Source organism: Myotis myotis, unplaced genomic scaffold, assembly GCF_014108235.1.
Source record: "Myotis myotis isolate mMyoMyo1 unplaced genomic scaffold, mMyoMyo1.p scaffold_m19_p_4, whole genome shotgun sequence".
NCBI classification, from domain to species: domain Eukaryota; kingdom Metazoa; phylum Chordata; class Mammalia; order Chiroptera; family Vespertilionidae; genus Myotis; species Myotis myotis.
The window spans coordinates 64551998-64578128 of NW_023416346.1; the positions used below are offsets into that span (position 1 = coordinate 64551998).

General features: G+C 38.2%; 1 protein-coding gene across 9 annotated transcripts in view; it reads right to left on the reverse strand.

Annotated features, from left to right (window-relative positions):
* Positions 1 to 26131, reverse strand: part of DIAPH2 (diaphanous related formin 2) — a 939982-nt gene that overhangs the window by 855348 nt on the left and 58503 nt on the right. For 7 of the 9 annotated variants that reach the window (XM_036305327.1, XM_036305331.1, XM_036305329.1 and 4 more), the window contains 3 exons: positions 25473 to 25649; positions 7318 to 7422; positions 2185 to 2205 (listed from right to left, as the gene is read on the reverse strand). In XM_036305327.1, coding sequence (XP_036161220.1) covers positions 2185 to 2205; positions 7318 to 7422; positions 25473 to 25649 — 303 coding nt within the window. The remainder of the gene's footprint in view (positions 1 to 2184; positions 2206 to 7317; positions 7423 to 25472; positions 25650 to 26131) is intronic. The other 2 variants (XM_036305330.1, XM_036305328.1) reach the window with 1 other exon arrangement.

Here is a 26131-nt window from a genome sequence, read left to right on the forward strand (position 1 = left end):
GATGCTGAACAAAACAACGTTACTCGAGGACATGCTGTACATCTACAATCAGCATGCTCAATGGAAGGTTTAATTATTTCAACATATATTATTGAAACTAAAAGGTCTTATCTCATTCTTATTTTCCAGTCATCAATGCACCTAGCACAGTTCTTGGCACATAACAAGCACTAATGAAATATGTGCTGATTTCTTCAATCATCCTGAAAGATTGATGGCTTTTTCCCCCTAGATGTCACTTTGAATTACAAAAGGGAAAAGAAGAAAGCAAAATTTTAAAGCAAAGCAAATATCAGACACATTCACTATTCTAGATACCATGGTACATGGTGATGTTAAAGATGTTTCCTCCTACAGACTGCTTAGTCATGAAGGCAAGGTGATTACAGACAGCTCTCAATTACAATACAGGGCATTTTGGTGTATTATGCAATAGTGTATCATCCTATATAATAAAAGAGACATATGTAAATTGACTGACCCTCCACTACGGTCACCAGCCAATCAGGAGTGAGTATGCAAATTAACCCGGCAAAAATGGTGGGTTAATTTGCATACAGAGGCGCCAGTTGGAGAGCAGAACGGGAGATCTGGCAGATTGGGGGGACGTGGCTCCATCGGTTGCTCTCCCCAAGCCACAGGTTGAGAGCAGAGCAGGAGAGCCAGAGGTTTGGGGGGATGTGGCTCCCTCAGTTGCTCCCAGCGACCGAGGGACCCATGCCCCCCCAAGCTACCGGGCAGAGAGCAGAGCTGGAGTGGCAGCAGCCTGGAGGACTTGGCAGAGTGGGAGGCCATGGGACAGAGACAGAGCAGGAAGGGAAAACCAAGAGCATGGGGAGCATCAGGAATTCTGGGAATAGTAGTTCTGGTGGCAGCCCCAGGACCGGAAGCTGAAGCCCAGAGCGCAGGGAGCACCAGGAATTCTGGGAATCGTAGTTCTGGTGGCAGATGGATCTCCTAGATACTAGAGCAAAGTGAGCCTGGAGCAAGTTACTGTTGTGGTGGGGGATGGAGGGAAAGCAAAGGTGAGACACATAAGTAAAATCAGAGTGTCTAGGAAAAATTAAAGGGAAGATATCCTAAAAGTTCCAGGACATCTCCACCAATGAAGCAAAGAAAAAAAAAATGCCTCTATTATTCTGTGAGCAACAAACCAAACTGAGTTGGGGTCTCAGACAATTCACTCATATGATTTCAAAGACAGACAGAAACTCCCGGATTGGAGAGGGCTCCCCTGAGGGCTCCCAGATTGGAGAGGGTGCAGGTCAGGCTGAGGGACCCCCACACCCCCTGTGCACGAATGTCATGCACCAGGCCTCTAGCGTAATTATAACATTGAAATACAGTGCTTTGAATAGAACACTTTTAAAAGACAGCAACAGAGTCTTTAAAGATAATATGCCCTATTCAGTGTGGCTCAGTTGGTTGGGCATCGTCCAGTGCACCAAAAGGTTGCTGGTCCCATTCCTGGCCAGGGCACATGCCAGGGTTGCAGCTAGATCCCCTGCAGTAGGGGGCATGCAGGAGGCAACTGATGGATGTTACGGTCTCACATTAATGTTTCCTCTCTCTCTCACCCCTTTCTCTCTCTCTAAAAACCAATAAACTATTTTTTAAAAAGATAAGATAAGCCAATCACTTCAATTTATCTATTTAATACCTGAGTCACAGTGAAATTATATGACTTGCCCAAAGTCACAGAGCCCATGAGTAGCATCCAACAAAGACAGGCACCTAGACCTCCTGACTGAACATCAAGGATTGTTTTCATTACGCTATGTGCTCAGTGATATTAAATCACAGCGAGGCATTTTAATAAGAATTCCGGGTCACATAAACCAACATTTTAGGAGTCCTTCCCCTGCCATCCTGAGAGACTGAGATACAACATGCAATTTTATCAGAATCATAAAGACTGGCACAAGCACAATTCTAAAAAAAAAGTAAAACTTTCTAAGACAAAATATACAAGTGTGTTCTAGTTCTAAAACATTTTCCAAGACCACAGAAAAAATACTTATCATAGCTAAATTTTAACCACCCAATCATAATATTCATCTCACTGCTTTGGTAAAATATACACCAAAAGAAAAACCAAGCATATAAAATACAATAAGCAAAAGTCACTCAATTCCAAAAAGCACAAATTCACATCTAAGGGTAAAACACATCTTTTGTACTCACCGTAACTTTACTTCCAACTATCTGCATGCAGTGGTCGATGAAGAGTGGTTATGGTGTAAAACAAAAAACAAAAACAAACAGCAACAGTATTAGTAATTAGAAGCTTTTTACAAAAGTTAAGTGTTTAGTAAATTAGTAAATAGCTAACCCTATGTATGCTTTTAATACTTTAGTTCTACAATCTAAAAATTTCTACCACATTTCAAAAATGTGTAAAGTCTGTGGAATAAGGTTTCCCCCAAAAAAATTATTACAATTTGAGGTGTGTTTTATTTTAAATGTACTGTGATGGGATTCTCATATAGTGCAATCAAAACACCAAGTAATGCAAGATTAAGTGTAATTAGGCATCAGATATTTTACCAGCCCACAGCTCCTCCAAAACTTATCAATAGAAAATTACTTTTTCCCAAATATTGCTTGTTTTTTTCCCTTCCCCTGTTATAACCTTAATGTTGAAATAGGGTATTTTAGAATATAAATGTTGCATTCAACATCGTGTACTAAGTTAAGAAATGAAAGTTAGGTTGAAAACTGGAATATTTTATATTATTATAAATTTAAAGTTTATAATATTTAGTATTATACTTGAAAATTACAAAGAAGAGAGATTGCTTATGATTTTAGTTTTCTAGGTCATCTTAGCATTTCTAAGATCAGATTTCTCCATATCATATGAAGACAAAGAAGCATTTTATATCTAAACATGCAGATATTCATAAGGAAGGAACAGTTCAAAATTGTAAGTTGGACTGAGCTTTTCCTAATGCATAAGAGACAAGAGAATTTCTGAGAGGCAGAATTGTGTTTTAAAAAGAAGTAAAATCAAAGTCTTAAACATCAACAGGGGGATGGTAGCATGAGTGTGTGTGGGGGGGAGGTTGGGGGTTAATGGGGGGGATGAGGACACATTTGTAATACCTTAACTAATAATAAAAAAAAATGCAAATAAAGGGGGGAAAAAAAAGTCTTAAACATAATTTAATGCCAAAATCCAAACATAAATCAAACCACTGTTATCAGAATTCTACACATAAATATCAAGCAATGTCCAAAAAATGCTAACCCACAATCTAAAACCATTAATCTGATAGAAGTTGTTATCAATATGTGTTCTATTTTTCAGATAGTACTTAAAAAAATCAAATATAATTGAAATTCCAGTAGGAATCCTAAATTGAATAGGATACCACAAGATACAAAACAATAATGACAGTTTCCAAGTAAATAATTTTAGAGGAATCCATGAATCTCCAGAGAGAGAAGCAGCTTTCTTAAATATTCACTCAACAGACTATTTACAGGCAGTGATCATTTAGTTGAATAAAAGCCTCTTTGGTGCCATTAACAGTCCTCTGAATTGAAAGATATGCTATTGACCTAAATTATTTCCTCCCTCCAAAAAGACAGAAGTCTTATGTATTTGTCCCTTGTTTATTTAGCACAGACATGAAACTTAAAAAGAATGCCAGCCTGTCTTAACAATTAAGGTAGGTCTATACCCAGGGAAATGACCAGGGTATGGCCCATTTAATGATTCACTCAGATTGAAAAACGACTGCATTTAGCTGAAGCGAACAGTTAAGATTGGCAGAGGAAAACTAAGAAAAACTGGTTTGGTCATGTTTGGGTTCAGGTGTTTCACCAAATCCAGATCATGCCTGGAAAAGAAGACCTGAGAAAGAAAATATCTATAATGGCAAGAGCAAAGCCATAATACATGTATACAAACACACACACACACACACACACACACACACAGCTATACTGAAACTTTAACTGCTTATTATACAGGTCAATCTAAAAAAATCTATAGATGTATTTGGTATCACTATTTGAAATTATTTCCTATTGAGATCTTTTTTTCCAATGATACCTGTCAAGGGCTCACGTGTCTTCAAAAATATAATTTTACATATTTTAAAATATCAACTTTAAAGATTGTGATTTAAGTTAGAAATAAACTTGCTTCTTAATATTATAATATGGACACTGACATGTGGCGAGCTAAGGTTAGGATTTCAGTGACTAATTTTTCCTCATAACTGCCAAAATAAGCTGTTCTGATATAACATGCAAGATGCCCTCCAAACCACCGATGTATTCTGCCCTGCTTCAGGATTATGAATTGGTATGACTACATTTGCAATGTTCACAAAGCTTGGTTTTCCAGTTCTGAAAACATATGTTGGTGTTTAAAATATAGACTCTTCCAGTTTATTTGCGGCCAAATGACCTATGTGTACCAGCTATCTGAGGTCAGGTCCAGAACTGCGCAGGCTACAATAAGCAAGCCAGCCGGGCTGGTGCAGAGGAAATGCTCTTCTCTGCTCCCTGATTTAAAGTTCATTCATCTCTGACAGTTACTCAAGCTACTTCTTCCTTTAATATTCACACAATGCAACATTCTCTATTGTGGGACTTGAAAGGGGAAAAACTAAGCAATAGTTTTCATTATTATCTTTTAATTTCCTTTATATTCTCTGATTCCATGCCAATTTTAGCCCCGTTAATTAAACAATAGTCTCTGGTTTGCTTTAGAAACAGGTTTTGAGCACATACCTATGTACAGTTTCATTTTGCTTTACTGTCCTTACAGGCACCCAGGAGGATGATGGACATTTCCTATTGAGCTCACATGTTGTTTGTGTTCAATGCCATAGAAAATGACTAATGCAGGTGTTAAAGGGGGAAATGCACAATTTATGTCTCAATTTACCTGCAATTCTCACATGTTTTACATGTGACTACAAAACATTTTTCCACCAGGGACTCTAGCCCTTAACTTATTTTTACTTCAAGATGAAAGTTTTGACTACTTATAAATAATTTTCATAAAGAAGTGGTTAGAATCCTGCTTATTTTACAAGAGAAAACATTTTTAAGCAGTGTATCAATATAATGAAAAAGTAAGCATAACAATGTATAAGATATGCAAGCAGGATGGAAACCTTGATTACACATAGGTAAACAGCCATAGGTTATAATTTATGGAAATTTTATTGTCATAATCATGAAGAGGTCAAAAGGTAAGAGAATTGTTTGTCACTGAATGGCATTCCTCTCATCTTCATAAAGAAATTACATAAGCAATTTTCTTTGTTTTAACAACAGAAAACACAGTACTAATTAATGGTTCCCCAAGGTGAGGGAGCTTTAAAACATGCTTATCAACAGGCTTTCTTTCACCATAATATTTGCTCCTTGAAAAATATTAGCAAATAAAACGTATAATCTTGGAACTCTAATGAAAGTGCTGGACATGTGTCAGGTGCTCATATGTATGTTGAATGAAACAAAGGTCATATAATAAAGAGTTACAGTACTGACTTTGAGGTGAACGCCTGGCTTAAACATAGAATTTTCAATGACTTTTGAGAAATATTCAATTTCCATTTTTTGAATAAAGCAATTCAAGAGAGCTCATTGCACATTTCCCCAAATTTTAGCATTTTAATCTGAAAAATGAGTGTATGACTTAAATTGTGCATTTCTTTGGTCATTTGAAAAGGAAACAATATGAGAAAAAATGACAAGTTCTACATAGCGACAGAGTGAAAATCAAAAGGTGAAGAAGAGCTTCATATAATCTTCATTATATTCAGCCCCACTTACACAACCAAAACAATAAATGAACCAGAAACACTAACGAAATCATCTCATTAAAAATATGGCATGATTATTCATATATTATTATCCATACTTTGCACTCAGATTTGGTTATATAGATTTACTCCTGTATTTGCCTTTAGGTATTTGAAAAATAACACTGAATGTACACCCTGCATCTTCCTAAAGCATTTTACTGTGAACAATAACTTGAGTGCAAAATGAGAAGAGATTCATCAGAATTTCAAAGTAAAACCCTATGCATCACCTAATTCTATTGAAAACAACGCTCATGGCAAATTTCACTTATCACTCGAAACATATTTCTGCCCTTGGATACCAGAAGCAAATTAAAAAACATGCTGTTGTTCTGCTCTGGCAGAGCTGCAATGCGTTATGTTTAAATAGTTCGGCATTCGGATTTAGCTTGCTTAAAGTATAATATGGAATCAATATGATCGTGGAATTCAGGGCAAAATGCATCAGCAATTGCCACTGCAATTACTATACTGAAATAGCATTAATAGGAGAGCCAAATAATTTTAGAATATACTTTTCCAATGAAGAACTCTTTTCTTCTCTGGTCAGCTTTATAAATTTAAAATATGCATGTAAATGCATATATATATATATATATATATATAATATACATGCCATACCTAAAATCACTGTGTGTTTGTGTGTGTGCATACACCCATATATGTAATATATACATACACAGTGATTTTATGATATCTAAATGAGAAAAGGGTTTTCTTTATAGGTACATAAACAATGCATTTCCCCATTTCAAAAAAACTTTTTTTTATTAAAAAAAACACACACTACCCTGGAGACTACTTTTGGAAGCACCTTAAGATGTGAAGAAAGCAACATATTCCATCAAAAAATTGTGTTTTTCCTTCTGATAAGTCTTTGCAAATGAACCCCACTTTCAAATATTTTGAAACTCACACAGATCTTATTAAAGTTCCTATTAAGCAACCTTCTTTATCAAATAAAGCTGTACAATAACAATTACAAGGTAGTTTACATAGTATCATGTAAAATAATGAAGAAACAAAATTGCCTATTAAAAATATTTTTAAAATATTCATGCAAGCAGACCCAGGCATGTAGCATTAGCGTAAACTTAGTCAAAGCTTATGATTAGGCTATATTTGTGTCTTCAACCTCAAAATCTAAAATGTTCATGTAACAAACTGTATATTAAATGGAATACCTGCAAATTGTTGTCAGTTTTTAGTAAGCACACAAAACCTCCATCCCAAGACTCACTGGTTTAACTCAGAGCCTTCTATCTTTAGTTTGTCTTGTTTATAATGGAATTCGCTCTAATTTTGAACACTTCAATATATATATATACATATATATATATATATATTAAATGCATAAAAACACTTGTATAATTTTTTCCCAAATAGGCTATATGAGTACAGTGAGGCAAGAACTTGAAGATCTGCGGTTTATTTTTAAGCAGATAAGGCTAAGCTTATTATGTTGGTGCCAGGACTCACTACTTACAGATTTGGCTGTAGCAGAAATATACTGGACAACCATCTCGTGCTTGGTGGTAAAATCTTTGTTTCGTAAAGGAGCTTTCCGTTCTTCATTGAGGTTCATGTCCTCCTGTTAGAAAGAACATTTTGGAGAGCATTAGCAAATTTCTGCTTAAGAGTTTCAAAAGTGATGAATAAATATTAATATTTATTATTTTTGTGGATCCTTTGCTATTATTTTCCACTCTAGATACTGTAATCTTATATAAAATCTACCATATATTCATGGCTCATATTTCTACCTAGTCAAATAATGAGCAGAAAGGAACAATTTTAACTATCCCACAGAATAAATTGGCAGTTTATAGCATAGATATACATCATACAGCCTTAGCAAAGCTATTTATTTGCCCCAATTAAAAAATAAATATAATAACTACCAAACACATACTTTATTATTTTCTATATGCTCTCCTAGGATCACTACTATTTAGAGGAGCAAATATGGTTTATAAATAAACAGTAAATCTATTATGTATAAATTAACAGTAAATTAAAAGTAATTTATATATTACTTAACATATATATATTACTTAATATATATATTACTTAATTTATATATATATCTCCTGTTAATTCATAAGAAGTTACTGGATTTGGGGAAAAAAAAGAGGTAGAAATATAATTACCTATAATGGGATAACAAAAATCCCTCATTGGAGGGGAAAATGTTCACTTATAAGAACACATTGTTCGAGGTTCAGTAAATGTTGGTTTGTATGTGGAGAAGTTGAGAATGTGATATGATGCAGCTACTTTGGAAAACAGTCTAGTAGTTCCTCAAAAAGTTACACATAGAGTTATCACATGACCCAGGTTATACCCAAAAGAAATAAAAACATATCCACACCAAAAATGTGTACAGGAATGTTCAGTGTAGCATCACCAATGAGTGGAGACAATCCAAATGTCCATCAAGTAAGATGAATGGATAAACAAATGTAATATGTCCATACAAGTGAATGTTATGTAGCCATGAACAGGAATGAAATACTCTTACATTCATGAACCAAGAAATCACATTATGCTAAGTGAAAGAAGCCAGTCACAAAACACACATGTTATATGATTCCATTTATATTAAATGTCCAGAAGAGGCAATTCTATAGAGACAGAAAGTGGATTAGCGGTTGCCAAGGCCCGGGGAGGAGGGGATGGGCAGATTGGGGTATGACTGCTAATGTGTACAGCGATTCTTTCTCAGGTGATATAAATATTCTAAGCACTGTTGTGATGGTTATACAAGTCTTTGAATACACTTAAAAAACACATTGAACACTTTTAGAGGGCAGACTTAATGATATGTAAATTGTACCTCAATTTTAATTGATTTTTTATCCTTTTATTCTCTTAGTAATTCTGGCCATTACTGTTTTTTTAATCAAGTAAACTAATGGTCAAAGAAAAATACTGAAGTTATTTAACAGAGAGATATGTGACAATGTGGGAGGAAAAAAAACCCACAAAGGATCCATGAAAAGTAATCAAACTACACTTATCTCTTAAATAGTAACTGCAGTGTCAGCCAGAATCTCACGACCTGTATTTGTACCCACTGCAGTGACTCCTATGACAATTCTTATAAATCTAGTGTATATATACATGATCGCTCCTCCTATCACCTTTATCACTGCCTCTACCTCTACATTTCCTGTCTTATCATCTTATTTCTCATTTGTATGTCATACTTGTTAATGACTTACTTGAAGGCAGAACACATTTTTCTTCTCTCTTTCTCTCTCATAGGCTAGATTTAACACAGTTGAATCAAAAATCACAAACACGAAGTCGGATAGCACTTTTGATGTAGTCCACAGATACTCATCTATGTTCTGTGTCAACTTCAACTAACAGGGAACTCACTACCTCAGCAGGCCGCCCACCCTAACTTAGGGTATTGTGATTTTTGCTAAGGTTTCCTTTAGACGCCTGGATGTGAAATATGTACTTTCTAATTTGTGAACCACTTATTTACTGGACACATACCATGCACCCAGAGCTTTGCTAGGTCTAGGGGAGTGCAAATTTGAAAGTCTGTTTGTACCCACAAATTAAATGGGTTATTTATTTATGAAGCACTTGGGACAATGCCATCTTTCTTAAATAAAAATAATAACCCATGGTCAAGTTTGGAAAATGGATATGTTAAGAAATAATTATAATAGAGGAATGTATATGATGCTTGGGAAACAGAGGACAGATGGAATAGTCAGAGAAGTCTTCACCAGAATTCAGGTCTTAAAGGATTAGGAAAATCTGAGAGAAGGCAAGGAGACGAGAGTGGTCTGCTGTCATGTGTGGCTGCCCAACAGTATTTGCACATGCCCACTACCTTTATTACACCTCACAGTGTCAGTCCCACCTCGCCAAGGAAGAATCTATAGAAACTACATTTTGCCAGTCTCACTTATAACTAGGGTACAGTCATGTGGCTGAGTTTCCACCAATGAAAGGCAATTATAGGAGGTGTAGATTCAGAAGTGAACTAAGTAAGGAAGTAGGCCACTAGTAAGCCATCCATTTTGCTGGCGTGGATGGCAAGAGAGGGGATGTTGTTATGAAACTGACGGCAGCAGCCACATCTTTTGCATCATGACACTTTGATCAAGTGTATTTGGGGTAGCAACAGCTCCTTGTTCGGACTGTATTTCAGTTGTGTGGTTCTGGAATTTATTCCTATAATGATATCTGGATCCTGTTTCTGCAACCTATCTTGTTTAAGAGAGCTAACTAATATATCTTAATAGCATTTTTTTTTCTATTTAAACTAGCCGGAGTTTAGTGGATTCTCTTATATTCCATAATTTGGGCTATTAAAGTAATTCAACTGACTAATAATACTAGTAAGAGTCTGAACTAAGAGAGATGGCAGTCAGATAGGACAGAGGAAATAAACTCAACAACCATGTAAATCTGATTTGAAGGCAGCCTTCTCTCCTTCAGGATAAAGTACACCTACCAGCTTCAACTTATCTTTATGTGACAGGGCTTAGCATCCATATTGCTCTCTCTCAAATATTCTGTGGTTTGACAAATACAAGCAAGGACTTCCACCTCCTTCATCTTGAAATACCATATCTCTATTAATTCAGCATCTGATATTATTACCTTATTGGCAAGCACATTGTTCTACTGACTCACATTGTGTTTGTTTCCATCAAAACCCCAAGTACTGCTCACATATGCTAGGCCATCTCTCTACTGCCTCAGAACATTCTGACTAAATTCGTCTCCTGCAATGAGGTTAGCACAAGTCTGCATAGCCCAAGTTAAATCCACTCCGGACACTAACAAGATTGTGTGTCTAGATTTGTGAACTTTACCGCCAGGCCTAAGAGTGTGGTAGTGCCACCGGTGGCAGTCTCTAGGCAGAGAATTTGTTCCCCCCTTCCAGTGGCATTTCTACATTACAATGAACCTCCATTCAAGTTGTAATGGCTAAAATCACGCCATCAGAGTAGAAACATTTTGCATGGAGGTAGGCAGGGCAATAAGAGGAATATGAGATTACAGACCTCAGAGGGCTGTTGTCAAGATGAAGCATGATCATGCTCCTCAAGCCCTGTGCACAGGGGTGGGCAAAAGTAGGTTTACAGTTGTGAGTACTGAAAACAGAGTTTATTCTGGTATCATTACTTATTAGTGTATTATTTTCCATATGAACAGCTGTAAACCTACTTTTGCCCCACCCTTTACATTAACTAGCCTTCAAAAATGCTAGCTATTAGTGTCAGTATTGCCTCCTCAGTCTCATTTTTTATACCACATTTGATCTTACCCTTTGTTTTAATAATGCAAGGTTGTTTGTAGTTTTCCTGCATGCACTATGCTGGTACACCCTTCCATTACTTTACACATGATGCTGTTCTCTCTGCCCGCAATGTTGCATCTTCACCACCCTCTCCCTCTTTTAACCACATCTCATCTCATCCCACTCACCCCACCCAGATCCATCTATGAATGACTCACACGTACACTAATTCTTCATATTTTTCCCAAATTACCTCATTTAGAAATAACTATCTTCATTCTATTCTTCATATTAATTCTGATATTGCAGCACTTAAATTGAAACTACCTGATAAGTCTATGTCCCCTAACCTAAAAGGTAACTGAGGGCAGAAACTGGGTCTTTTATATTTTTGTATTCCCAGCAAAGAGCAGAGCTTCTGGAATGCACTAAGCAGTTAATAAATATTTGTTGATCCAATGTGATATTTAGGACCTTCTCTCTAAATACTTTAATTTGCTTTATAGCCATCAAGATGGTCTATACCTATAACTCTGCTGCATAGGTTGACTTGGAATAGGTACCATTCAAATGAACAGAAAGACCATAATAATGACTCATTTTATTTTTATAGAAATAAGAAATATACTACTAATTAGGCAGCTAATACTTCCAATCCATTAACTCTAGCTTTATAATATAATCATAAAACTAAATAGAGCACTCATAATTCAATATTAATTCTAAACAATATAAATATAAAACTACTTCTAAACATACTGAGTTCTGATAGTACTCAAAACACAAAAGTAAAGTTTTAGTATGTTTAAGATTTAGTTAGCAGTTCTATAATACATGAGAAGAAATTCGTATTTTGTAGTCTTTCAAAATGTTGTTTGAAGTCTAAGTAATTGACCATTTATATTTTTAAAGCCATACTTGTAAACATTAAACCATTTTTCTCCTTCCACGTATGTCATGATGTAACTTTCCCATTATATTTCCCATTATAAGCAAATTCTTTCACTTCTTCAGCAAATACTATATTCTTGAAGTTATCACTAAGAAGCCTTATTAGAGTCAACGGAGATTAAAAGTTGAACTAGTTGCCTATTCATTCATTAGTATTCTCATTCATTCATTCATTCTCATTCTCTCTCTCATTTTCCCTCTCTCACCCCATATATCTTTAAATAGATGACAATATAATTTTTAGAACTTTCTCCTCATCTTCTAACATCATACTCTAAATCTTCCACTGTTTTTCTGTTTTGCTTTATGAGAGATAAATTACATTTTTATAACTCTTCCTTCCCTATAAGAGAGCAGTGGTACTTGTTCCTTCTTTATATAAATTTCTATATTTTCTATAAATTGTTTGTTTCTGCAACATGTCTTGATCCCAGTTTAAGGCTGATTTTCCACCTGTTTTAAAATCTGAAGTGGACTTCACCATCAAATGTTTGCCCTGTGCCTTCTGCTTCTCAACAGTAATTTTTCAAGTATGTTTTTAACTTCAATGTTTAGGGGACCTGAATGAACCAATAATACCCTAGTACCTAAAAATCTGTCCTAGCATGAACAGTGGTTATAGTTATGTTTAATTATTCTAAGGTTATAAATTAACAAACTTTTACAGCACTTGTTTAATTTATTCTTTTCTAAAGATAAGTTCCTTAATTCTTCTAGCTTCTGTGAACCAGAAAAGAAATAATGTTTCTTTCTAAAATTCCAATAAAAATATTAGGGATTTTCTACATAATTAAATAATTGAACAATTCTACCTGGCATTAAATAACTACCTGATGTGTTAAAAAAAAATCCAGTTAACTTTACCTATATAGACTGTAGCCACATAACATTTAGAAGCTCAGATGGAAAACAAAGTTAAAGAAAAAATTGTTGAAATGCATTATGTCTACAAATATTATGGAAACAAAAGCATGATCTTAGGTGAATGTTACCGAGTATGGCACAAAAACTCTTCATCTAATTCTGCTTCCAGCTCCTGTTAGAGGGATCCAACTTTAAATACTTACATATACCTCTTTACCATCATGAGGGTAAATTTAGAACATATATTTAGATATTAGAAAACAAAAATATTATTTTCACTTCCCCCAAATCCTTAATCCTGAGTTTAACGTTCAACCAGTGGTTTCCAGAGTCAAGAGATTACATAAAGGATCCACTGCAGTTTGTGAGACATTTATTTGTATTCAGAAACTACAAGAAAATAAGCTTTAATATTTAACATGAGTTTAACATTGGAGCCCTCACTGGATCCATAGGTCCAAATGGTACCTGAGGTATCTTAGGGGAAAGCTGGGGTATTGGCAATGTCTATTTGTTCACTGTCAGTGCACTGCACTGCAAATACTGCAGTTTACATGTACCTGGTTAAGTGGATTTGTAGTTTGTTTTATCTAATTTTAACCAAATCACACTAAAAAATGGAAAAGTGGTTTTAAAAGTTTCCTGCAAAGACAACAGATTGAGGATAATAACATAATACCAGTAATGCAAACACAAGGGAACAAGAAAATGCCAGACTTTTATTATCTCCTACTCTATGTTTGAGCCATTCATCAGTCATAGAATATGGTAAACATAATGAAAATCTAAAGCTAATAAGAAGTGGATACCACAAGATTAAAATTTATTAAGGTAGCTTTGAAATATGGGTGGATATCAATTGTCAGTGATGACTCCCACTTTAAGCCACCTCAACTTAACAGACCATTTAAAATCAATTGAATAGCAAAAGACAAAAGGTCTGTGACGTTCGGTAAACACTTGGTAGAAACAGCTGAAATAATACAGGCAGAAAAACATGACAGTAAACTAGAACAAATGCCTCTGTCAGCAAATACTATTAGAGACACTTAGAAATCACTGCTGGAAATTTGCTAAAACAAGTATTAGAAAAATTACTTAGTGTAAAAGGTTTATCATATAAATGAAAATACAGCTGTTTTTAAACAACTCAGCTTATATTATTTTCTAGATTGCTTCAATAACAAAATATAGAAACTACTTTTTGAGTCACTAATGGAGCAATCTAATAGAGAAAACATGTTACAAAAATAAATGATTTACTTAATAAAAAGATGCTTTATAAAAAAAAAAAAACTAAGTGGGAATGATTACTGAGTAAGGTTACCCCATGTGCAAAATTCAAGCTATTGCAAGAAAGAAGTTGAAACCAAAGGACAGAGAGTGCCACACAGAGTCAAGAATGTAGCTATTTTTTTATAAAAGTTCAATTTTTCAAATAAAATAGGATAGTTACAATATTTTGAAATGAGATAGGAAATAAGCATGAAAATGTGTTGTACTTTACAGAGATAGCTCTGGTTATCTCAAGACAAAGCATTTAAAAACTGCTGAAATTTAACATGAGTTAGGCATTTTTCACTCACAAAAAGACAAGTGATCCCTTGATAGTTTAACAATTAGTTAAAAAAAAAAAAGTAACTATTTAAAAGAAATGGCATTGGAAAAAAACACACATTAGCAGACGCAATTTCCAGGTCCATCTCCTTGACCCCTGTATGGTTCACTTCTTCCTCCCTCTTCCTGGCATTAGAGCAATGTCTGGAGCGGACATGAGTAGACAAAAATGGGGATGAGGGTCTCCTCATTAAGAATAAAGAAGGAAATTTGCAAAGAGCCCAAGTCCCTGATGACATCTGGCAAAGCCATTTTTAAAGCCAATTTTGAACCCATTTATATAAAAATGTAACACTCTGGATTAGTTGCAAGAACAACTGACTGTCATCAAGGAAGATGGAAATTTACTAGCCATGGTTCAGCAGGAAATCTTGCTTGATTCATAGACCGGACTGAGAAGAGTTAGTACTATGATTTAATAAGTGCTGCTAATGATGTTCTTGTTCCACTTGGACCTACATATCTTTGTCAGACTTATGTTTCAACTACAACAGACATCAAACCAAATATCAAAATAAAATGATCTTGGAACTAAACCTTCTAATTACTGTCTTTTTTTAACAAGACATAAAAAATGGCATTGTCATTGTTCTCACTAAAAAGTTATTAACCATGACAGAAAAAGCTTTTGTGCCATTAATAAATAAAATAAACTCATTTTAAATCATGGAAAGATCGTGTTCATGTCATGCTTTTCTCATTCTTTACTATGTATTTTATAATGTACATAGTATTAGTACAGGCATATATGTATATAATTATTAAGTAAAATATATTGGGGTTACTTGCTCAAACATGGGCAAAAGTAGGTTTATGGTTGTGAGTACACAAAACCCAGTTTATTCGTATATTATTGTTATTTATTTATTATTGTATTACATATTAATAGAGGCCCAGTACACAAAATTCAGGCACAGGAGAGGGGTTTCCCTCAGCCCCTCCTGCACCCTCTCACAATCTGGGAGCACTGGCTCCTAACTGCTCACCTGCCTGCTTTCCTGATCGCCCCTAACCTCTCTGCCTGACTGCCTGCCTGATCACCTCTAACTGCCTACCTGCTTGCCTGGTTGCCCTTAACCACATCTGCCTCGGTCCCCACCACCATGGCTGCATCCAGCCGGAATGACGTCCAGAAGGTCATTCAGCTGTCCGGTCTAATAAGCATATTATGCTTTTATTATTATAGATTATTATTATTGACCTACTTTTGCCCCCTTCCCCACAGGATATGAAGTTAGAGACTACTACACTAGTCCAGAAGTTGAGAAAGTTTTTCTATAAAGGAGCAGACAGTAAATGTTTAGGCTCTGAAGGTCAGAGGGTCTTTGTCACAGCTACTCAACTCTGCAGTTGTAGCACAAAGGGAGCCATGGACAATATGTAAACAAATGGCCATGACTGGGTCCAATAAAACTTTATTTGTGAACACTGAATTTCATATAATTTTCATCTGACCTGAAAACATCGTCTTTGATTTCCCCCCCCAACCATTTAAAAATATAAAAAAAGCCCTGGCTGGCATGGCCCAGTTGGTTGGGTGTCATCACATACACTGAAAGGTTGCCAGCTGGAATCCACGTCAGGGCACATGCCTGGGTTCTAGGCTCGATCCTTAGTAGAGGGTGTGCAGGAGGCAGCTGATCGATGTTTCTCTCTCATCAGTATTTCTATCTCTCCCTGCCTCTCTCTCTAAAATCAATAAAAACCTATTTCAAAAATTGTTAAATATATAAAAACAATTCTTACCCTGTGAGTCATACAAAATGAAATCCTACAGGCAAGGCTGGCATCTTTTCATCTTTCTATTCCCTGTACTTAATAAAATATCTGGCTTTCAATAGAGAGTTGTCAAAGTTCTCCATGACACACATTTGTCTTTGCTTTTTTTTCCTCACAAGTACACCTTGTGTTCTGCTATGTCACCCCTATTAGAACATAAGCTAACTGGAGGGATTTTCTGTATGTCGTTCTCTGCTCTCTCTCCCCAGAGCTTAGAACACTGCCTGGCACATAAAAGGCATTGAGCTTCAATGAACTAAATCGTTCAAACTTGAGAATGCTTTAATGCTTTAAGAAATAAAGACTGAAAATTCAGAAGTGGCACTGGGTTTCATAGCATATTCAGGTCTTGAATGTTTCCTCCCTGAGCCCCTGGCACTGGTTTTAAGTATCCACAGTAGTCCACTCCAAAATGTTCCAATACCATGGAAATTGGCTTTTTACTTGCTTGTGTCCCTGACTAAACTCTGAGCTCTGTGGGGGGAAAGGAGGTGTTGCATTCATCTTTGTACCACCAGCATGTAGCATAGGACCTGGCATATTGCCCATATAAATAAATGGTTGTGAAAATGCATTGGCAATCGATACTAATAGAACCTTTCAAACAGTAAAAATATTTTGGAAAACATTTCTATGAACAAACCAAGAAAAGAAGCAGTGAACTGTGGAGTTTACCAGTTACAATCAGAACAAATTTGCAAACCTAGTTCCTTTAACTTCTCTTCATGGGACTCCTAGCCTACTATTCTGTCAGTTGTAAAACCTTTGGTGAGAATTATACTTGGAAAGGAAATTAAAAAGTGAGCCACATTTAGTTATCTTTTAGACCTGTTTATTGGGTAAATTTTGCTCCTCCTTCCTAAGCTTTTCTTAAGAGTCTGTGTTGACTAGAAATGATGCTGGAGTTTTCTCAATCTAATGATATAGAGTAAGGATGCTGAAATGAAAATGTAGCCAATGGAAATTAAGCTATCTAGACAATTTCTAGGGATCTAATCACTTCTGAAAACTATTTCCATGGCTTATTATACATTTTAGGATCTACTTTACCAATAATTTGTTTTAATCTATCTTAACCATTAATTAACATTATTTATGTTGAGAGCACTAAAAGGGTCTCACCCAAGCTAACCAACTCCTACAAAACAGGTGTTGAGTGAGAAAGAAGCCCATGATAGTAGTCAGCGGTGAATAAGCACACTTGGGCTAAAGTACACCGCCTACGGTTCAGCTATTCTCTTAACTAATGAAAGGCAAAAGTGAGAGAACAAAATTAAAAACTGTAGTATTATTTATCAGAGTTATATCAGATGGGATATGGAACAGATACCTTAGCATTTGTTGCGTATAACTATATTCTTATTAAATTATGACAAAATGCAAAATACATTAATATAAATTGCTGAATAGCAACAAAGTATAAAACATCAAATTTGCACATGGAATCATATGTTAAACATTGTTATTATAAATAAATTTGAAATGAACTGTGTCTAGAAATTAATAATAAATCATCATAGTCTCATCTTTTGCATATAACCAAACTACTTAATTACCTTTATTAGAATGAAGTCCTTATTGACATATTTATATGAATCCAATGTCACCAGTGCAAGCTGGATCTCCACTCAGTAGATCCTTGTGCTAGCTAATGGAAATTAAATTCCAACTTGAAGACTCAATGTTTATTTTTAAGCTTAAAATGGAAATCCCCTACCACCTCCTCTAGCTCCCCCTAAAAAGAACAACTGCATACAAAAGAGCAACAATATTCAAAAGCAAATGCGAATGTTACAACATATTTATTCCTTGTTCTAACTGCATTAATTCAATTTGGATAAAAATAAATCATCACTATTAAATATTTAACAGTCCTTAACCAGTATACTCAATGTACAAAAACCAGTTTAGTTAGTCTCAGTAAGCTTAAAATGTTGAGTAGTTGCTCAAGTATAGCATTTTTGATTTCCTTACATTTAAAGTGTCAGGGAGGAGATATTTCACCAACACTACTTAAAGAAAATTAAAAATGCCTCTGATTAACATGAGAAATGCTACTAATATGAACCTTATTCAAATTTGAATTTGGGTTAGAGATGATATGTACTACTACTATATAGTCCAGTCATCCTTTAAAGTTATCCCCCTAAAATGTGGAAGCAGTATTGTTGTTTTGGTTCCACTACTTTTACCCATTTGTGTAAGATTTGAAAACATGACTTTGGGCGAGCAGGGGAAGAGGAATCTTAAAGAGCAATTATAATTTACCCCATGCAGGTAATGATAAAAATCATATAAAAACAAGTGGCTGTTTTTATTATCGAAAGTTTTAATCAAAGAAACACCTCCTTGGAGGAGTGCAAGGGGGAAAAAGGGGAACATCTTTAATACTTTCAACAATAAAGATAAATTTAAAACAAACAAACAAATAAAAAAATAAATACTTCCTAATTTTCAATTAATAGTCAGTGACCATACTCTAAAAACAAAATTCACTTTTACAAACTACTGAAGACACACAGCTAATAAATTGCTTGTGCTCTATAAAATGAGCAATCACCTAAAAGTTTCAAATTTGGAGCTTTAAATCTGTCAGCAATAGCCACTGATACCATTGCTCAGAAGATATGTCCATTATTGTTTCATTGAGTATCCACAATATAAAAGATGACATACAATGCATAGATGACATTCAATGAAACATTCGTAATCTGCTAATATACGCTAGTAAAGTAAAACCTAACCACTCAGATCTTTTAGTTAGACTCATTTCATGATTTTACTTAGCTCTAAAGAGCCAAGCGAATTTTTAAATTAATTATTAGTAACTAAATAAGACTTCTTATAATCAAATAAAAGTCAATACTTAAAAAAAAACCATGTCCTGCAATAACTAAAGTTTTAGCTGAATATCCCTGATATCTACATCTACAAGTCTGTACAATGAGAAATACTGTTATAGACATGAACCTCAGGCATAACAAGTTTCAATGATCAGAGTAAGATAGGCTTATAGTTGAATACTAGAGGCCCAGTGGACAAAAATTTGTGCACTCAGGGGTGTCCCTCACCCTGGCCTGTGCCCTCTCACAGTCTGGGACCCCTCGGGGGTTGTCCATCTGCTGGTTTAGGCCCGCTCCCCAGGGGAGCGGGCCTAAACCAGCAGACAGACATCCCTCTGGCAGCCCGGGAGCCCTCAGGGGATGTCCACTTGCCAGCGGGGAGCAGGCCTAAGCTGCAGTCAGACATCCTTAGTGCTGCTGAGGAGGCAGGAGAGGCTCCCGCCACCACTGCTGTGCTGGCAGCCATCAGCCTGGCTTGTGGCTGAGCAGAGCTCCCCCTGTGGGAGTGCACTGACCACCAAGGGGCATCTCCTGCATTGAGCGTCTGCCCCCCTGGTGGTCAGTGTGTGTCATAGTGACCAATCATTCCCAGTGTTTCTGCTGTTAGGTTCAGTTTGCATATTACCCTTTTATTATATAGGATAGAGGCCTGGTGCATGGGTGGGGGCCAGCTGGTTTGCCCTGAAGGGTGTCCCAGATCACAGTTGGGGTCCCACTAGGGTGCCTGGCCAGCCTGGGTGAGGGGCTAATGGCTGTTTGTACGCTGGTCAAGCCCCCCAGTGGGGACCCTCACCCCATGGGGGTGTGGCCAGCCTGGGTGAGGGGCTGAGGGCTGTTTTTAGGCTGGCCACAGCCCCTACGGGATGAGGGGCCCTACTAGGGTGCCTGGCCAGCCTGGGTGAGGGGCTGAGGGCCATTTTCAGGCTGGCCACACCCCCTTCAGGGTGGGGGGCCCTACTGGGGTGCCTGGTCAGCCTGGGTGAGGGGCTGATGTCTGTTTTCAGGCTGGCCACGGCCACGGGCTGGAAGCAGGTATCTGGGATTTATTTAACTGCTATAATTGAAACTTTGTAGCCTTGGTCCCACTGAAGCCTGGGTTGCCCCTGGCAACCCATGTTCCCAGCCCCTCCTTGAGCAGAGGACAGGCCAGTTGGAAGCAGGTATCTGGGATTTATTTATCTTCTATAATTGAAATTTTGTAGCCTTGAGCGGAGCTCAGTGCTGGCCAGGGCAGGTGGGAAGCTTGGTTTCCTCCATTGCAGGGGGCAACCAAGCCTCCTGCTCACTCCAGCTCCGTGGCTTCCGCCATCTTTGTGACAGAGTGAGGGTTAATTTGCATATTACTCTTTTATTAGATAGGATTGCCTCTCATTATTTAAGCTTTCACCAAGTTTCACCAAAATATATCATTACCCAGAAATTCCAAATAATTGTATCGGCAATGTTAAAGTAACTTATTTCTTGTCACGCATTTCAAAGACAGGAGAGGAAATAAAATCAATGTTGAGGGGTGGAGAGGGGAACATTTTAAATTGAAGAGAATGATCAACTGCATCAAATGCTGCTGATAAGTCAATCAAGATGAGACTGAGAACTGAGCATGGGATTCAGCAGCATGAAGATCTTTGGTGACCTTGGTAACAGTTTTGATGGAATGGTGAGGTGGAAGCCTGGCTAGAGTAAGTTTAGGAGAGAAAGTGAGAGGTGAGAAATCAGAAGCAATCAATATAAACAAAATTAAGCGAGGTGTTTTGCTTCAAAGGAGAGTAAAAATAAAGCAGTAGCTGGCAAGGGAGATAAGGTCAAGAAAAGGTTTTGTAAAATGAGACAGGTTGTATGCTGCTTGGAATGGCAGAAGACAGAGGAGAAAAATTATTGGGGCAATGTCCCTGAGTAGTTGAAAAGGAATGGAACCTTATACACAAATGGAGGGATTTGGAACATAAAAAGTTCACCTACGGTGACAGGTAGCAAGATAAACTATGTGAGTGCAGGTACTAAAAGTTGGGTAGATATATATGGTGGTGGAAGTTTTCTTCTGATTGCTTCAGTAAATTAAGCAGCAAGGTCATCAGCAGAGTATAAAGATAAGTAAGAGTTCTGAGGATTGAACATCAAAGTACAGGTGTGAAATAGTCTTCTAGGAGCACAGCTGAGGGACTGGAGTTGAAATGTATAAAATAATTGTCTGAAAACATCAGGGCCTATTTGGTGCTTTGGAAAAGGAATGTTTCTGATCATTAATAGGGCATTATTGGACTAGAACAGGCAAAACCTAAAGGACAGGAGGAAGACCAGTTAGCAGGCTATTTTAGTATCCTACAAGAAACAACTAGAGAGGGATATTGTCGAAACTAGGGCAAGAGCATCTAGAGGACATTTGAGGAAACAGATGTAAAAGTCATTGCAAAAGCCAAGCCAGTATGATTTGGAAAGCAACTGGAAGTGACTGAGAACACCAATGGAGTAGAAGATCACCCGGAAGTGTCAATCTTAAGTAAACTAGAGTAGGGCAATGCCACTGATAAACTCAAAGAACTATTTCAATACTGTACAAATTAGTAACCAGTTGGGAGATTAAAGCAGTAAGTATAATTTGAGTGAGGCTTGAGTGAAGAGAAGTAAAAAAATATATATATATTGCCCTGACTGGTTTGGCTCAGTGGATAGAGCATAGGCCTGTGGACTGAAGGGTCCCGGGTTCGATTCCATTCAAGGGCATGTACCTTGGTTGCCAGCACATCCCCAATGTGGGGTGTGCAGGAGGCAGCTAATCAATGTTTCTCTCTCATCGATGTTTCTAACTCTCTATCCCTCTCCCTTCCCCTCTGTAAAAAATCAATAAAATGTATTTAAAAAAAAGAGAGAAAAGAGACAAATTAAAAAAAAAACTATTTAAAGAATTAAAAGTGTTAATCAAGGAATGTTTCTGCTTCTGTTGTTATCATCACTGCTTTGGAGTTATTAAGATAAGGCAACCAAGTGGTAAATTGAGGGGCAATCTAGGTGATCTAGAATATTGGCAACTAAAGAAAGAACTTTATTTGATAAAGAAAGATAATGGAACACAGTTATGAAATTACTTATGCAGAGAGCTTATATGCCAGGCACTATTCTATGAATATCATCTCCTTTAATCCTTTAAGATAAGCATATGAGGTAGATCCTTTTATATCTTTGTTACAGTTAAGGAAAACAAAGTGTACAGATGTTTATATAACCTTTGCAAGTTAATGCGATTAATGGCGAAGCCAGAATTCAAATCCAAGTCGGAATGACCCCAAAGGCCTTGTTCATAACCACTACACAATACACACTTTGTAAAATTAGAAGCGTGGGAGAGAGAGCATAGGTTATTTAGGAGAATTTCAGAGTTAAAGATCTTACTTAGGTGGAATCATTCCAAAGAATATCACAGTCCAACCAAGGCATACTCGTGCCAATAATTAGCTAAATGTATAAGTGCAGAAGTGAGAGTTTAGGAAATCAAAGAAGTAAGAGCAAAAAAAGCATGGGGCTGTCAACACAATAGTTGAAATCACCAAAATCAAGGGAAAAGTCAAAAGGATAGCCAGGTGCTTTTATCATCAAGGAAGGTCAGCAGATAACAGGCTTCACAAGAGAAAGGGTTGCTGAACGATGGTTCAAAGATGGCATGGAAGGAGCAGGTAGAAAACGGCATGCAGGGCTGAAGAGGGCACAAATGGCAGGACTTGTGTCGGGGACAAGCCAGGTAGAAGGAACAGTGGCGAGATAGAAGGAATAGTCAAGGAAAAGTTTAAAGATAAAGGGAATTAGGTTTGTCTTCATTCAACAACTTTCAACTGATATTTATTGAAGGCCTATTACCTCCTCTTCTAGGCACAGGAGGGAAACAGTGGGGGTGGGATGGGTGGTGACAAGCTGTTCCATAATGAGCAGAGTAGAAGGTCTGGATTTTCAGTGATTCGTAACCTTTTATTTTGGTGTGGGTGAAGGGACCTTGGGAACTCCTGTGAACTCTAACTCCAGATAAATAGACATCCACCTAAAAATATTAGAATGCTAAGTGGGAGAGAATAAAGAAATCATGAGTCAGGATCTCCACTTCTCTTCTGGTCAAGCAAGCAAGTGTAACACGGCCCAAACCTCATCTCTCTCCTCTCCTACCATAAACTAGTGAATACTCAAAACATGATATTTATTATCCTATCTAATAAAAGAGAAACATGGTAATTAGTGTACGACCACTACCGTTCCCATTGGCTAATCAGGGCGATATGCAAATTAACTGCCAGCCAAGATGGCCGCCGGCAGCCAGGCAGCTGGAAGCGGACATGAGGCTTGCTTGCTTCAGTGATGGAGGACTCCAACGTTCCCCGCCTGCCTTGCCGGCCTCTGAGCTTGCAGTTTGAAACATTGTAACAAATATAGAAGCTAAACAAAACCCCAGAAACCTGCTTTCAGCCCGCAGGGATCTCAGAGGTGGAGTTATACATTGTTTCGATTATAGAACACAAACAAACCAGATACTTGCTTTCAGCAGCAGAGGCCTCAGAGCTGGAGCCAGAGCTAAAGCTGGCCCAGAATAAAAAAAAAAAGAAAAAAAGGAGCAGTTGGGAGCTTCAGTCACCCGCCAGCCTGAAAACAGCTCTCAGCCCCTCACCCAGACTGGCCAGGCACCCCAGTGGAGACACCCACCCTAAAGTGTGTTTGACCAGCTGCAAACAGCCATCATCCCCTCATCCAGGCTGGCCAGGCACCCCAGTGGGGACCCCCACCCTGATCCAGGACACCCTTCAGGGAAAACCAGCCAGCCCCACCCATGCACCAGGCCTCTATCCTATATAGTAAAAGGGTAATATGCCTCCCAGCACAGGGATCAGCGGAGCCAAGAGGCCTCCCGGCACCGGGATCAGCATGACAGGGGGCAGTGCCCAAACCCCCTGATAGCCCTGCGGCTCTGTGTGTGACAGGGGGTGGGGCCACAACCTCCCTATCCGCCCTGCTCTGTTCGTGACAGGGGAAGGCGCCCCAACCTCCTGATCAGCCCTGCTTTGTGCCTGATACGGGGGGAGCTCCCCAACCCCCTGATCGCCCTGCGGCTCTGTGTGTGACAGGGTGCGGTGCCCCAACCCCCCCCCCCCACGGGCCCTGCTCTGTGTGTGACAGGATGCGGTGCCCCAACACCCCCCGCCCCCATGGGCCCCGCTCTGTGTGTGACAGGGTAGAGCCATAACCTCCCCATCGGCCCTGCCCTGAGTGTGAGAGTGGCGGAGCCCCAACCCCCTGATCGACCCTGCTCTGTGCGTGACGGGGGGAGCTCCCCAAACCCCCTGATGGGCCCTGCTCTGTGCATGACACGGGGGAGCTCCCCAACCCCCTGATCGACCCTGCTCTGTGCGTGACAGGGTACGGAGCCCCAACCCCCCTGATTAGCCCTGCTCTGTGCGTGACAAAGGGTGGCGCCGCAACCTCCCCATCAACCCTGCCTTGAGTGTGACAGGAGGCGGTGCCCCAACCCCCCAATCGGCCCTGCCCTGAGCGTGACTGAGGGTGGCATCGCAACCTCCCAATCTGCCCTGCTCTGTGCATGACAGGGGGCAGCGCCCCAACTCCCCAATCGGCCCTGCTCTGAGCCCGACCAGGGGCTGCACCTAGGGATTGGGCCTGCCCTCTGCCACCCGGGAGCAGGCCTAAGCCAGCAGGGCGTTATCTCCCGAGGGGTCCCAGACTGCGAGAGGGCACAGGCCGGGTAGAGGGACCCCCCCTCCCCCCCGAGTGCACAAATTTTTGTGCACCAGGCCTCTAGTCTAATATAAGAAATAACGTATGCCACAAGCTATAAAATATAAGCAACATGCTAGGAAATGTTGGTTGTGTGACTATTGCTATAGAACAAACTTGGAGGAATTAATATCTCTGCCCCCAATAATGGTTTTATCACTTCTTCCCTCCCAATTCTGTTTCATATACCGAACAAGATACCTTGTGCAGCAAAGAGGACTTAGGCCTGTTTCGCTTTATAGAAACAGGAACACAAATTAGTTACCTGAAAATTTGATTTGATGTGCCAGAGACTACAAAATGCTACAGATCAAAAGTAAGTAAGACAGCCTCTGCTTTTAGGAGCTCAAACTGGAAGAGATAAGTAGGAATGTTAGCTCAAAAAACAGATACTTTTGAAAATAGTTCTGCTGTATCGGCCAAGTTTCTGGTCCGTCCTTTATGTGACATAAACACAGTCCAGTCCATACAAACATACCTACTTAAAACCCAGTGTTATTCCAGGCACACGCATTTTTAAATTACAACAAAAGTAGGGGTCCACCTTACCATCATTTTTTCAAAGAGATCCAGTACTTCCTTTTCTGACAAATTCAAAGATCGTTCATCATATAATGGCTGAGGTGCTGGAAATTCATTCATCGCAACTTGAGAATCAATAGGATGTTGAATAAGATGTTTTTCTTTTTTGACAGTAGATTTTCTAAAACTTGTAATTCGGTCACGCTGCAAAGAGAAAACAACAACAAATAAGCCCTAAAAAGGAGATTGGGAATCACACAAAAAAAGGAACTGAAACATCAAAATGGCACTTAGTATGACACACAACATTATTGCCTTTTGACAAAATGTTATTTTAAGCAGCAAGCTCCTGTTAGAGATTGTACTATTTTGAAACCCTGAAGTAGCTCTCCAGCCTCAGCGGTCTGGGGGCTGAAAAGTATTCCTTAAAAAGTAAAACTCAGTTCTCCGTCATTTCAGTTTTGCACAGGAAGTAGGTAAACAAAAAGACCTGCATCAAAGTCATGTGGGTTGTTTCAGGGAGAATGTGTCTTTGTTGGCAACTTTCAAATCATGAGAAAGAGAGAAAGAAAATAAAAAGAGCTTCCGATATCCAGTTCTAAGGGGATGTTATAGTAATGTTTGTCTTCTTCAAGGTGCCAAAAATTGTGACAAGTATCTGTGAGTACTTGCTCAGTGTAGCAGTA